A 13,302-nucleotide genomic window follows, 5' to 3' on the forward strand; every position below is an offset into this window, starting at 1 on the left:
GCTGCTCCAACCCCCAAGTAGTGGCCAGCGCTTGTAACTGCAGGTGCAGCTCTCATTGAAATCAATAGGACCCCAGCCTGTAATTACAAGTGACGGCCGTTACAGAGGGTCAGAGCAGCAGCTTCCGCTCCGACCCTGGTGTATCCTGGCGCTGATAGCCGGCGCTGCCTGGAAAACCCCTTTAATTATGAGGACCAAGGAGCAACCAGGTGTGATGAGTAGACGGCCCTCCTCCTTGCTGTCCTCTGCGCCCTCCTCCTCGCTGTCCTCTGCACCCTCCTCCTTGCTGTCCTCTGCGCCCTCCTCCTCGCTGTCCTCTGCGCTTTCCTACTTGCTGTCCCCTGCGCTCTCCTCCTCGCTGTCCCCTGCGCCCTCCTCCTCGCTGTCCCCTGCGCCCTCCTCCTCGCTGTCCCCTGCGCTCTCCTCCTCGCTGTCCCCTGCGCCCTCCTCCTCGCTATCCTCTGCGCCCTCCTCCTCGTTGTCTCTGCGCTCTCCTACTCGCTGTCCTCTACGCCCTCCTCCTCGCTGTCCTCTGCGCCCTCCTCCTCGCTGTCCTCTGCGCCCTCCTGCTCACTGTCCTCTGCGCCCTCCTCCTCGCTGTCCTCTGCGCTCTCCTCCTCACTGTCCTCCGCGCTCTCCTCCTCGCTGTCCTCTGCGCTCTCCTCCTCGCTGTCCTCTGCGCTCTCCTCCTCGCTGTCCTCTGCGCTCTCCTCCTCGCTGTCCTCTGCGCTCTCCTCCTCGCTGTCCTCTGCGCTCTCCTCCTTGCTGTCCTCTGCGCCCTCCTCCTCGCTGTCCTCTGCGCCCTCCTCCTCATTGTCCTCTGCGCCCTCCTCTTCGCTGATCTCTGTGCTCTCCTCCTCGCTGTCCTCTGCGCTCTCCTCCTCGCTGTCCTCCTCGCTGTTCTCTGCGCCCTCCTCCTCACTGTCCTCTGCGTTCTCCTCCTCGCTGTCCTCTGCGCTCTCCTCCTCGCTGTCCTCTGCGCTCTCCTCCTCGCTGTCCTTTGCGCTCTCCTCCTCGCTGTCCTCTGCGCTCTCCTCCTCGCTGTCCTCTGCGCTCTCCTCCTCGCTGTCCTTTGCGCTCTCCTCCTCACTGTCCTCTGCGCTCTCCTCCTCGCTGTCCTCTGCGCCCTCCTCCTCGCTGTCCTCTGCGCCCTCCTGCTCACTGTCCTCTGCGCCCTCCTCCTCGCTGTCCTCTGCGCTCTCCTCCTCACTGTCCTCCGCGCTCTCCTCCTCGCTGTCCTCTGCGCTCTCCTCCTCGCTGTCCTCTGCGCTCTCCTCCTCGCTGTCCTCTGCGCTCTCCTCCTCGCTGTCCTCTGCGCTCTCCTCCTCGCTGTCCTCTGCGCTCTCCTCCTCGCTGTCCTCTGCGCCCTCCTCCTCGCTGTCCTCTGCGCCCTCCTCCTCATTGTCCTCTGCGCCCTCCTCCTCGCTGTCCTCTGCGCTCTCCTCCTCGCTGTCCTCCTCGCTGTTCTCTGCTCCCTCCTCCTCACTGTCCTCTGCGTTCTCCTCCTCGCTGTCCTCTGCGCTCTCCTCCTCGCTGTCCTCTGCGCTCTCCTCCTCGCTGTCCTTTGCGCTCTCCTCCTCGCTGTCCTCTGCGCTCTCCTCCTCGCTGTCCTCTGCGCTCTCCTCCTCGCTGTCCTTTGCGCTCTCCTCCTCACTGTCCTCTGCGCTCTCCTCCTCGCTGTCCTCCGCGCTCTCCTCCTCGCTGTCCTCTGCGCCCTCCTCCTCGCTGTCCTCTGCGCCCTCCTCCTCATTGTCCTCTGCGCCCTCCTCCTCGCTGATCTCTGTGCTTTCCTCCTCGCTGTCTTCTTCACCCTCCTCCTCGCTGTCTTCTTCACCCTCCTCCTCGCTGTCCTCTGCGCCCTCCTCCTCACTGTCCTCTGCGCCCTCCTCATCGCTGTCCTCTGCGCCCTCCTCCTCACTGTCCTCTGCGCCCTCCTGCTCGCTGTCCTCTGCGCCCTCCTGCTCGCTGTCCTCTGCGCCCTCCTCCTCACTGTCCTCTGCGCCCTCCTCCTCGCTGACCTCTGCGCTCTCCTCCTCGCTGTCCTCTGCGCCCTCCTCCCTGCTGTCCTCCAAGCAGTGGCGTAGCAAGCTGGGTGCGGGAGATGCGGAATGCCCTTGGTGCTATCAGTGAGGGAGGTGACAGCTCAGCCAGTCAGCTGTGGTCCTGGCGCGCAACTACTTGGCAGCAGCGGGTGGAGGACTTACTACTGTAGTCTGCCATAAGCCCCGCACAGAGCCTCCACTGTCCCCTAGCCCTGCTTAACCCTCCCCCGGCAGTCCTGACATGAGGGGACACACAGACCTGCAGAGACTGCAGCTTCTAGGACCTCTGATGATGTCACGCCATGTGATTCCCTGTGTGGGAGGGTATCACATGACCACAGGGGGTTCAGTAAATGTAGGACTCTGCTGTGTTCTGTGTGTGTTGGAGCTGTGGAGGTCAGGATGGATGGATGGATAGATGGAGTGAGCAGAGCTGTGGGGGTCAGAATAGATGAAGCAGAGCTCTGTGTGTGTGATGTCTAGGGATCAGGATGGATGTAGCAGAGCTGTGTGTGTGTGATATCCAGGGATCAGGATGGATGTAGCGGGGCTGTGTGTGTGATGTCTGGGGATCAGAATGGATGTAGCGGAGCTGTGTGTGTGAGGTCTGGGGTTCAGGATGGATGTAGCGGAGCTATGTCTGTGTGATGTCTAGGGATCAGGATGGATGTAGGTGAGCTGTGTGTGTGTGATGTCTGGGGATGAGGATGGATGGAGTAGAGCTGTGTGGGATGTGTGGGGATGAGGATGGATGTAGCAGAGCTGTGTGAGTGATGTATAGGGATCAGTATGGATGGAGTAGAGCTGTGTGTGTGATGTGTGGGGATCAGGATGATGTAGTAGGGCTGTGTGTGATGTGTGGGGATCAGGATGATGTAGTAGAGCTGTGTGTGTGTGATGTCTGGGGATGAGGCTGGATGGAGTAGAGCTGTGTGTGTGATGTGTGTGGATGAGGATGGATGTAGCAGAGCTGTGTGAGTGATGTCTAGGGATCAGTATGGATGGAGTAGAGCTATGTGTGTGATGTGTGGGGTCAGGATGGATGGAGTAGAGCTGTGTGTGATGTGTGGAGATCAGGATGGATGTGGTGGAGCTGTGTGTGTGATGTGTGGGGATTAGGATGGATGTAGCGGAGATCTGTGTGTGATTTATGGGGGTCAGGATGTATGTAACGGAGTTGGGTGTTTGATGTCTGGGGGTCTGGATGGATGTAGCGGAGCTGTGTGTGTAATGTGTGGGGATTAGGATGGATGTAGCGGAGCTGAACTGTGTGTTATGTGTGGGGATCAGGATAGATGTAGGAGAGCTGTGTGTGATGTGTGTGGGGGTCAGGATGAAAGTTGCAGAGCTGTGTGTGTGACATGTTGGGATGAGGATGAATGTAGCGAAGCTGTGTGTGTGATGTCTGGGGGTTAGGATGTATGTAGCGGAGCTGCGTGTGTGATGTCTGGGGGTCAGGATTGATGTAGTAGAGCTGTGTGTGTGATGTCTGGGGATCAGGATGGATGTAAGGGAGCTGTGTGTGTGATGTCTGGGGGTCAGGATTGATGTAGTAGAGCTGTGTGTGTGATGTCTGGGGGTCAGGATGGATGTATCAGAGATGTGTGTGTGATGTCTGGGGGTCAGGATGGATGTAGCGGAGCTGTAAGTGTTATTTCTGGGGATCAGGGTGGATTAGCAGAGCTGTGCGTGTGATGTCTGGGGATCAGAATGGATGGAGTAGAGCTGTGTGTGTGATGTGTGGGGTCAGGATGGATGTAGCAGACCTGTGTGTGCGATCTGTGGGGATCAGGACGATATAGTGGACCTGTGTGTGTGATGTTTGGGGGTCAGGATGTATGTAACAGAGCTGTGTGTGTAATGTGTGGGGGTCAGGATGTATGTAGCGGAGCTCTGTGTGTGCTCAGTGGGGATAAGGATGGATGTAGCGAAGCTGTGTGTGATGTCTGGTGGTCAGGATGGATGTAGCGAAGCTGTGTGTGTGGGGGTCATAATAGATGTAGCTGAGCTGTGTGTGTGATGTGTGGGGGTCAGAATAGATGTAGCGGAGCTGTATGTGATGTCTGGGGGTCAGAATAGATGTAGCGGAGCTGTGTGTGTGATGTCTGGGGCTCAGGATGGATGTAGCAGAGCTGTGTGTGTGATGTCTGGGCATAAGAATGGATGTAGCAGAGCTGTGTGTGTGATGTGTGGGGATCAAGATGGATGTAGTAAAGCTGTGTGTGTGATGTCTGGTGATGAAGATGCTTGTAGCCGAGCTGTGTGTGATGTCTGGGGATCAGGATGAATCTAGCAGAGCTGTGAGTGTGATGTGTGGGGATCAGGATGGATGTAGGGGAGCTGTGTGTGTGATGTGTAGGGATGAGGATGGATGTAGCGGAGCTGTTTGTGTGATGTCTGGGGGTCAGGATAAATGTAGCTAAGCTGTGTGTGTGATGTCTGGGGATGAAAATGGATGTAGTAGAGCTGTGTGTGTGATGTCTGGAGATCAGGATGGATGTAGCAGAGTTGTGTGTGTGATGTTTGGGGGTCAGGATGGATGTCTGTCCGGCCCTGCAATGACAGTGTCGGGACCCGAGGATGAGAGCAGAGGAGCAGTACATGTGATACAACGAGGTATGTACCGTGTACTGCATGTAAACCTGTATGTTTAGGTGGTATACTAGCTGTACATATAAGTATGTACTGGACATATCAACGTTACATCAGCATCACTATATACAGGGGATGTATATCTATTATATATAGTGATGTGGAGCATGCTGCTATAACCTGGGTATCTCCTGTATATAATTATATTACAGCTGGTATGAGTTATACATCTCCTGTATATAGTGATATGGAGCATGCTGGTATAACCTGGGTATCTGCCGTATATAATTATATATGTACAGCTGGTATAGGTTATACATCTCCCTGTATATAGTGATATGGAACATGCTGGTATAACCTGGGTATCTCCTGCATATAATTATATATGTACAGCTGGTATAGCTTATACATCTCCTGTATATAGTGATATGGAACATGCTGGTATAACCTGGGTATCTCCTGTATATAATTATATATGTACAGCTGGTATAGCTTATACATCTCCTGTATATAGTGATATGCAGCATGCTGGTATAACCTGGGGATATCCTGTATATAATTATATATGTACAGCTGGTATAAGTTTTACATCCCCTGTATATAGTGATATAGAGCATGCTGGTATAACCTGGGTATCCTCTATATATAATTATATATGTACAGCTGGTATAAGTTATACATCTGTCTGTATATAGTGATATGGAGCATCCTGGTATGACCTGGGTATCTCCTGTATATAATTATATATATACAGCTGGTATAAGTTATACATCCTGTATATAGTGATATGGAGCATCCTGGTATAACCTGGGTATCTCCTGTATATAATTATATATGTACAGCTGGTATAACCTGGGGATCTCCTGTATATAATTATATATGTACAGCTGGTATGTTATACATCTCCTGTATATAGTGATATGGAGCATGCTGGTATAACCTGGGTATCTTCTGTATATAATTATATATGTACAGCTGGTATAAGTTATATGTCCTGTATATAGTGATATGGAGCATGCTGATATAACCTGGGTATCCCCTGTATATAATTATATATGTACAGCTGGTATAAGTTATATGTCCTGTATATAGTGATATGGAGCATGCTGGTATAACCTTTGTATCTCCTGTATATAATTATATATGTACAGTTGGTATAAGTTATACATCCCCTGTATATAGTGATATGGAGCATGCCGGTATAACCTGGGTATCTTCTGTATATAATTATATATGTACAGCTGGTATAAGTTATATGTCCTATATATAGTGATATGGAGCATGCTGATATAACGTGGTATATCACCATATACAGCAGCTGTACATACATAATAATATACCGGAGATACCCAGGTTAGGGCTCCTTTACACGGGCGAACGCAATATGTGAATCACTGACTGATATTGCGCTCCCCATTATGTGAAAGCCAGGGATGGAGGGAATCCCCGCCCGGCTGTCTCAGCCGCAGCAGAGGATCACGAGCTTAGCTGCAAGTCAGCAGGGAAACAGTAAGCATGATACAAATAGCGCATCTTTCACTTGAGTTTTTTGGATCGGTGTCTATTTTTTGCCTTTTTTTTAATGTTTTTGCCTAGACTTCTCCATGTATAATGGCAGAAACGAATGCACGCTAAACATAAGTAAATAATCACCACCCTAAAACACCCGTAGAAAACTCCTCGTGTCGGTTAACAAAATGTGGGCATATTTAAATCCATTTTGGGGGAGAGAAAAAAAATCACCGAAAAATTGATGGTTCAGGGAAGCCTTAAAGGAAATGTATCATCTGTACTCGTTTCACTAAGGACAACCAGATAGTGGAACATATTCCAGTTATCTCTTTTTTTTCCTCTTTTTATTTTCTGATTATAGATTTTCTTTTTCCTCTATTGTCTGACTACGGGGCGGCCATCTTTTCTTTATGGCACTTCACAGCTTTTAGAGTGATGCTTTACTGCAGAGGTCATGGGCCTTTTACACAGTGCACAGAAGCTGACCTAATAATTTCTACGGGAGACTATTCCAGCATGCACTGTGACCTGTGCAGGGAGGGGGAGGAGGTGAGCTGTGACTATCACTTTAGCCTTAAGATTCTTGTTAACGTTATGTGTTTCAGTAGCATCGTGTGGGAGTGTATGTTCAAAACTAAAATTAATCCAGAGCTCTTAGATCTATGATGAGTCCGGCTCGGCTCTCTTGGGTCCACGATGAGTCCGGCTCGGCTCTCTTGGGTCCACGATGAGTCCGGCTTGGCTCTCTTAGGTCCACGATGAGTCCGTCTCGGCTCTCTTAGGTCCACGATGAGTCTGTCTCAGCTCTCTTAGGTCCACGATGAGTCCGTCTCGGCTCTCTTAGGTCCACGATGAGTCCATCTCGGCTCTCTTAGGTCCACGATGAGTCAGTCTCGGCTCTCTTAGGTCCACGATGAGTCCGTCTCGGCTCTCTTAGGTCCACGATGAATTTGTTTCGTCTCTCTTAGGTCCACGATGAGTTTGTCTCGGCTTTCTTAGGTCTATGATGAGTCCGGCTCGGCTCTCTTAGGTCCACGATAAATCCGGCTCGGCTCTCTTAGGTCCACGATGAGTCCGGCTCGGCTCTCTTAGGTCCACGATGAGTCTGTCTCGGCTTTCTTAGGTCCACGATGAGTCCGTCTCGGCTCTCTTAGGTCCACGATGAGTCCGTCTCGGCTCTCTTAGGTCCACGATGAGTTTGTGTCAGCTCTCTTAGGTCTATGATCAATCCGTCTCCGCTCTCTTAGGTCCCCGATGAGTCCGTCTCGGCTCTCTTAGGTCCACGATGAGTCCGTCTCGGCTCTCTTAGGTCCACGATGAGTCCGTCTCGGCTCTCTTAGGTCCGCGATGAGTCTGTCTCGGCTCTCTTAGGTCCACAATGAGTTTGTCTCGGCTCTCTTATGTCTATGATGAGTCCGGCTCGGCTCTCTTAGGTCCACGATGAGTCCGTCTTGGCTCTCTTAGGTCCACGATGAGTCTGGCCCGGCTATCTTAGGTCCACGATGAGTCCGGCTCGGCTCTCTTAGGTCCACCATGAGTCCGGTTCGGCTCTCTTAGGTCCACCATGAGTCCGGCTCGGCTCTCTGGCTCAGCCATCTTGTCAATTGAAAACAAAGTAGCAAAAGGAATGGATGTTGATTAGGCGATTTCAAAATTTTCAGACAACAAAGTTCGGAGACAAAGGATTCTGCCCACAATGTTAAGTAAATAAAGCGGAAAATGGCACTGGCAGCTGTAACTCTTGTCTTTCCTTCTTTTAATAATTTAAAAATTATGGGGGGGAATGACAAAAATATTTCCCCATGGGGTACCACCTGACCTTGCTATGCCACTGCCTCCGAGCTCTTCTCCTTGCTGTCCTCCTTGCTGTCCTCCGCGCTCTCCTCCTTGCTATCCTCTGCGCTCTCCTCCACGCTGTCCTCCGCTCTCCTCCTCGCTGTCCTCCGCACTCTCCTCCTTGCTGTCCACCGCACTCTCCACCTTTGCTGTCCTTCTCACTGTCTTCCTCCTTGCTGTCCTTCTCCTCGCTGTCCTCCGCGCTGTCCTCCTCGCTGTTCTCCGCGCGCTCCTCCTTGCTGTTCTCCGTGCTCTCCTCCCCACTGTCCTCCGCGCTCTACTCCTCGTTATCCTCTGCGCTCTCCTACTCGCTGTTCTCTGAGCTCTCCTCCTCGCTGTCCTCCACACTCTCCACCTTTGCTGTCCTCCTCGCTGTCCTCCACGCTCTCCTCCTCGCTGTTCTCCGCACTCCCCTCCTCGCTGTCCTCCACGCTCCCCTCCTCGCTGTCCTCCGCGCTCCCCTCCTCGCTGTCCTCCACGCTCCCCTCCTCGCTGTCCTCCCCGCTCCCCTCCTCGCTGTCCTCTGCGCTCCCCTCCTTGCTGTTCTCCGCGCTCTCTTCCTCGCTGTCCTCCCCACTCCCCTCCTCCCTGTCCTCCGCGCTCCCCTCCTCGCTGTCCTCCGCGCTCCCCTCCTCGCTGTCCCCCGCACTCTCCTCCTCATTGTCCTCCGCGCTCCCCTCCTCGCTGTTCTCCGCGCTCCCCTCCTAGCTATCCTCCGCGCTCTCCTCCTCACTGTCCTCCGCGCTCTCCTCCGCACTCTCCACCATCGCTGTCCTCCTCACTTTCCTCCACGCTCTCCTCCTCGCTGTTCTCCGCGCGCTCCTCCTTGCTGTTCTCCGTGCTCTTCCCCCCGCTGTTCTCCGTGCTCTCCTCCCCACTGTCCTCCGCGCTCTACTCCTCGCTATCCTCTGCGCTCTCCTACTCGCTGTTCTCTGAGCTCTCCTCCTCGCTGTCCTCCACACTCTCCACCTTTGCTGTCCTCCTCGCTCTCCTCCACGCTCCCCTCCTCGCTGTTCTCCACGCTCCCCTCCTCGCTGTCCTCCGCGCTCCCCTCCTCGCTGTCCTCCGCGCTCCCCTCCTCGCTGTCCTCCGCGCTCCCCTCCTCGCTGTCCTCCGCGCTCCCCTCCTCGCTGTCCTCCGCGCTCCCCTCCTCGCTGTCCTCCGCGCTCCCCTCCTCGCTGTCCCCCGCGCTCTCCTCCTCATTGTCCTCCGCGCTCCCCTCCTAGCTATCCTCCGTGCTCTCCCTCTCACTGTCCTCCGCACTCTCCACCATCGCTGTCCTCCTCGCTGTCCTCCGCACTTTCCTCCATGCTCTTCTCCTCGCTGTTCTCCCCACTTTCCTCCGCACTCTCCTCCCCGCTGTTCTCCACGCTCCCCTCCTTGCTGTCCTCTGCGCTTTCGTCCATGCTGTCCCCCTCGCTGTCCTCCTCGCTGTCCTCCATGCTGTCCTCCGAGCTTTCCTCCAGTCTGTGTACACAAGTAGAACGGGGGGAGATGGCGGGTAACTATGACCCCTGCCAGGGCTCCCCTGTTACTTTGGTTCAGACCTCCCAACTTTTGAACAACAAAAACAGGGACAACTTCACAAATGTATATAACAGGCCACGCCCCTTTAACAATAAGCCACACCTCCTGTATCCCATAACAGTAATAGTGATCCGTCCTGGGACTGTCTGCCAAATCTGGGATGGCTGGGACACGTGGAATCGGATGATCTTCATGTCCGCTCGAAGGGCGCGAAAAAAGGGAAATAATGCGTACATTAGAATTAAAAAAATGTATTTCCTTCCGAACAGATCGCCACGTTCATAAAGGTCGGCGCTGTAAATATATGACGTCCGTTATACCGCAGGAGACTTCATCCGCCTCCCAGAAAACACAATAAAAAGTGATCAAAAGTCACCTGGGGACACAAATGGTCCTGATGGAAAGTACGCCTCATCCCAGCGCAGCGCAGCGGGTGGACAAATCTACGTGTTTTGGGTTGCTGAATAAAACGACGCAAATACAATTTTTTTAGGATTTTTATTGTGCAAAAGTAGTAAAAAAAATTAATAATCTGAATTTGATAGAATCGTATCGACCCAAAGAATAAAGTTGTCGTATTACTTATAGCGCTCGGCGCGCTGTAGAATAAGAACAAACAACGCAAGAATTACTGCTTATCGGTCATCTGGATGCCAAGAAACACAAAAAGTCATCAAAAAACCATCTGGAGCCAAAATGGTCGCTATAGAGACTCCTCCTCCTCCCACCGCCATCCACGGCGGTCAGTAATCACGTGACCATTGGCTGCTGCGGTGGGTGTGGCTTGACCATCTGCGGCCAGCCGCTGACACACTGCCGTATTGTGTCCATAATACAGAAATGCGTCCGGTTACAGACTGATGGCATGCTGGGAGTTGTAGTTGGACTCGCCCACCAGCACTATCCCCCTCCCTTCCCTCTATGTGACGCCCGTGGAGGAGCAGCTCCTCTCGTATCTCCGCTGCAGACAAATCACATGATGAAGGACCTGCTGTGGTCATGTGACTGTGATGTCATCGCAGCTCCTTCATCCACCATAGCGGGGAGATAACACAGTGAGGTCGGCCCATGGACTGACCGCCAGATTATCAGGCCGACCGACTGTATGACAAGGGAGGAACACACCTCCTGCACCCCGGGACTGCGGAACAGTGCCACAAATCCAAAATCCGGGCCACCTGGAAGTCCGGCTCTGCCCGGGGGGGTCACACTTCTACCGACTTGCCTACACGACCAACGCAGTGATGTCATATAGAGGCACTCTATACATACACATATATGCTCTGATATCAGACCTGGGTATCATCCCGTACCCATGTAATCCCCATAGCTCATGGCCAACAAACCAGCCAATGTGTCTCAGTGTGTCATCAGGTAGCAGAGTGACCATCTGACCGCACCACCAAACACGACCTCCTGGAGGCAGATGGTTACACAAAGGGACCAGGACAATACTGTGACATCAGCGCGGGATTCACGAACTATTACTATTATTGCTCATTGTGATCAGCCGCGTGATAAAATTGTACTGTTTTTTTGCAAAATTGGGTTATCCTGACTCTTAGCAAAATTGACAGAAAATCCTCCTACCAAATAGGGGGGGGGGGGGGGGGGTGAGAGGTAGGTGTTTTGTGTGATAAGCACTGTTGCTTTTCACCTCTGGGGTCCGGGGTCCATCAAAGATGACAACTGCATGGACTTTGCAAAACTCAATTCAGATGTTACCCTTAGCCAGATTTGAGCTTAGAGCTGCAGTACTGCAGGAGAGCGGCGCTAACAACTGAGCCACCACACTGCTCTGTCCTGCTGCAGAGGAGGACAGCAACAGGAATAAACACAGAGAGAACAGAAACGTACGGACATTGTATTCCCAACTGGTTGTCCCAAGTCACAGTTATCGCTGACTTAGGAAAAAGTATTACAGGCATTGAAGTGAGTGGGACCTTTTCCTGTAATACCCAGCCCAGCCACTGCAGTGAGAAGGGAGCTGTCTGCTTCCTGCAGGAATCAGTTTGGTGCATGAATACACAGACCAAGCTGATCAGCGGGGCCCCAGGCGGTGGACCCTCACGGATCTACTGTTGATGACCTATTCTAAGGATAAGCCGTCACTGGTCTACAACTGAACAATTCCTTGCAGGCAGTCACCCCTCTGGCTCCCATGTTCCTCAATCTGCCTGCACCCCCCTTCCTCCTGGACCTTATAATGAGTTAGTAGGGGCTATTCAGTATAGATAACCCCTTTATATGCCCTATCGGAGAAGGGGACTGCTGGGGAGTCCCCCCATTATCTGGAGGGTCTGACACCATATTGTTCTCCCGGTGACCACAGTGGGGGATGTGGCAGCAGCCGGATGTCATCCAAAGTGGATTGTCCCTTTAATGACATCCCTGATCCATAGATGGTCCCAGAGCCCAAAGTAAGGACCAGGACAAGAGGCTGCAGCGATAGAGCCGGCAGATAATGAGGCACGAGGTAAGATAAAGGTGAAAGTTATTCTTAATGAGATCTTCTTGTCATCACCGGAGGATTATAACTATATTTACACATCAAGGATTCCAGCTTCAATGGCTCCACCTTGAGGCCACTGTCTGGCATTACACCTGACTCTGACTATTCCTCCTTGTCCAATGACGTGAGGAGCTCACCTGTGAGCGGCGCCCCGTATTGTGTACACAGCCGGATAACTGATGGAGAAATAATCGCAGAAGACAATATTATCATCCAACACGGAATATTAGAATCGGGCCGGGCTGCGCGGCATCTTTGGTCTTGTGACACTGAGTCTCAGAAAACCCGTGCAGACAAAACATTAGCGCGACTTGTCTGTGATTCGCCATCAGAAGACTTTCAGAGCTGCGATCTGTGTGTTAAAAAAGGCCCAGCTAATCGCAGACAGGCGCAGGCGCTCGCATGTTGCGCTGCAGTCTATGATGGCTAAGACCAGTGCGGCTCCGACAGGCAGCTAAAAAAACAATGGCTCTCGATTCTTTGTGACTGTTGTGTTGCATTCGGTTGTCCGTTAGATGCAACAGTGCGAGTCAGAGATACCAGCTGATACCCATCTATGTGGTCACCCACTGGGGCACTATAACTCCCAGCATCCCTGACACTGCTAGAAATGCTGAGCAATGTAGTTCAGCAATGACATCATGGGGGCGGAGTTACTGCATGCAGTGGGCTTAGACTCCACCCCTCAGATAAGTCAATAGAGTGAAGTACTTACCGGCAGCTCTTGCGTTTCGCTCGTCTTGTTGTTTTCATCCATATTCTGAACCCAGAGAAATAGTTGGATGTTGGAGAGAGGGGGGGGGGGGGGGGGGCGACAGAACATCCTGGAAGACCCTCACCCAGGTACACGTTTACATGGAGGCCTCCTTATCAAAGTGCCCATACAAAGACCAATATTACTGCCATACAGTGACCATATAGCAGTTGGCACCAGCTGTACACCAGCACTGAGTATGCAGTGATCACAGGTGACGGCTGCGCTGATGGCAGTCATGCACTTCTTCCATGTTTTCCACCTAACCCAGACCGCTGCGATGACTTCTTTCAGTCATGACTTGTCTCTGCAAAATCTACAACACAGACGACTTCGGGTCCTCACTGTTTGAGCGCCCCCTTGTGTCCCTTTCAATGTATTAATGCCCCAATTTTGCCCCCTGAAAAGTGATAATGCCTCCTGTGTATGCTCCATTGATGGAAAGGAGGTCCCTGAGTGCTCGCCAAAATAATAATTTCCCCTTTAAAAAAGTAATACTGCCCCCAATGCCCTTTAAGGTAAGAGTG

The 13,302-nt window shown here is 52.5% G+C and overlaps 1 protein-coding gene across 1 annotated transcript; it reads right to left on the minus strand.

Annotated features, from left to right (window-relative positions):
- Nucleotides 1-494: 494 nt before the first annotated feature.
- On the minus strand, nt 495-12,778 carry LOC136581810 (fap1 adhesin-like). The gene is made up of 5 exons (XM_066582435.1): nt 12,737-12,778; nt 10,142-10,155; nt 9,234-9,449; nt 8,291-8,666; nt 495-2,120 (listed from the first exon to the last, which is right to left on the minus strand). Exons 1-5 carry the CDS (start codon nt 12,776-12,778, stop codon nt 495-497), a joined length of 2,274 nt encoding a protein of 757 aa, XP_066438532.1.
- Nucleotides 12,779-13,302: the final 524 nt, after the last annotated feature.

The sequence above is a fragment of the Eleutherodactylus coqui genome, chromosome 11 (assembly GCF_035609145.1).
Source record: "Eleutherodactylus coqui strain aEleCoq1 chromosome 11, aEleCoq1.hap1, whole genome shotgun sequence".
Lineage (NCBI taxonomy): Eukaryota > Metazoa > Chordata > Amphibia > Anura > Eleutherodactylidae > Eleutherodactylus > Eleutherodactylus coqui.

Coding starts and splice junctions, on each gene's coding strand:
- LOC136581810 (XM_066582435.1), bottom strand. CDS start 12,778: ATGGATGAAAACAACAAGACGAGCGAAACGCAAGAGCTGCCG. Junction 8,667..9,233: donor GGTGGAGAGTGCGGAGGACA/GTGAGAGGGAGA, acceptor CGCGGAGAACAG/CGAGGAGGGGAGCGCGGAGG. Junction 2,121..8,290: donor GAGAGCTCAGAGAACAGCGA/GTAGGAGAGCGC, acceptor CCTCACTGATAG/CACCAAGGGCATTCCGCATC.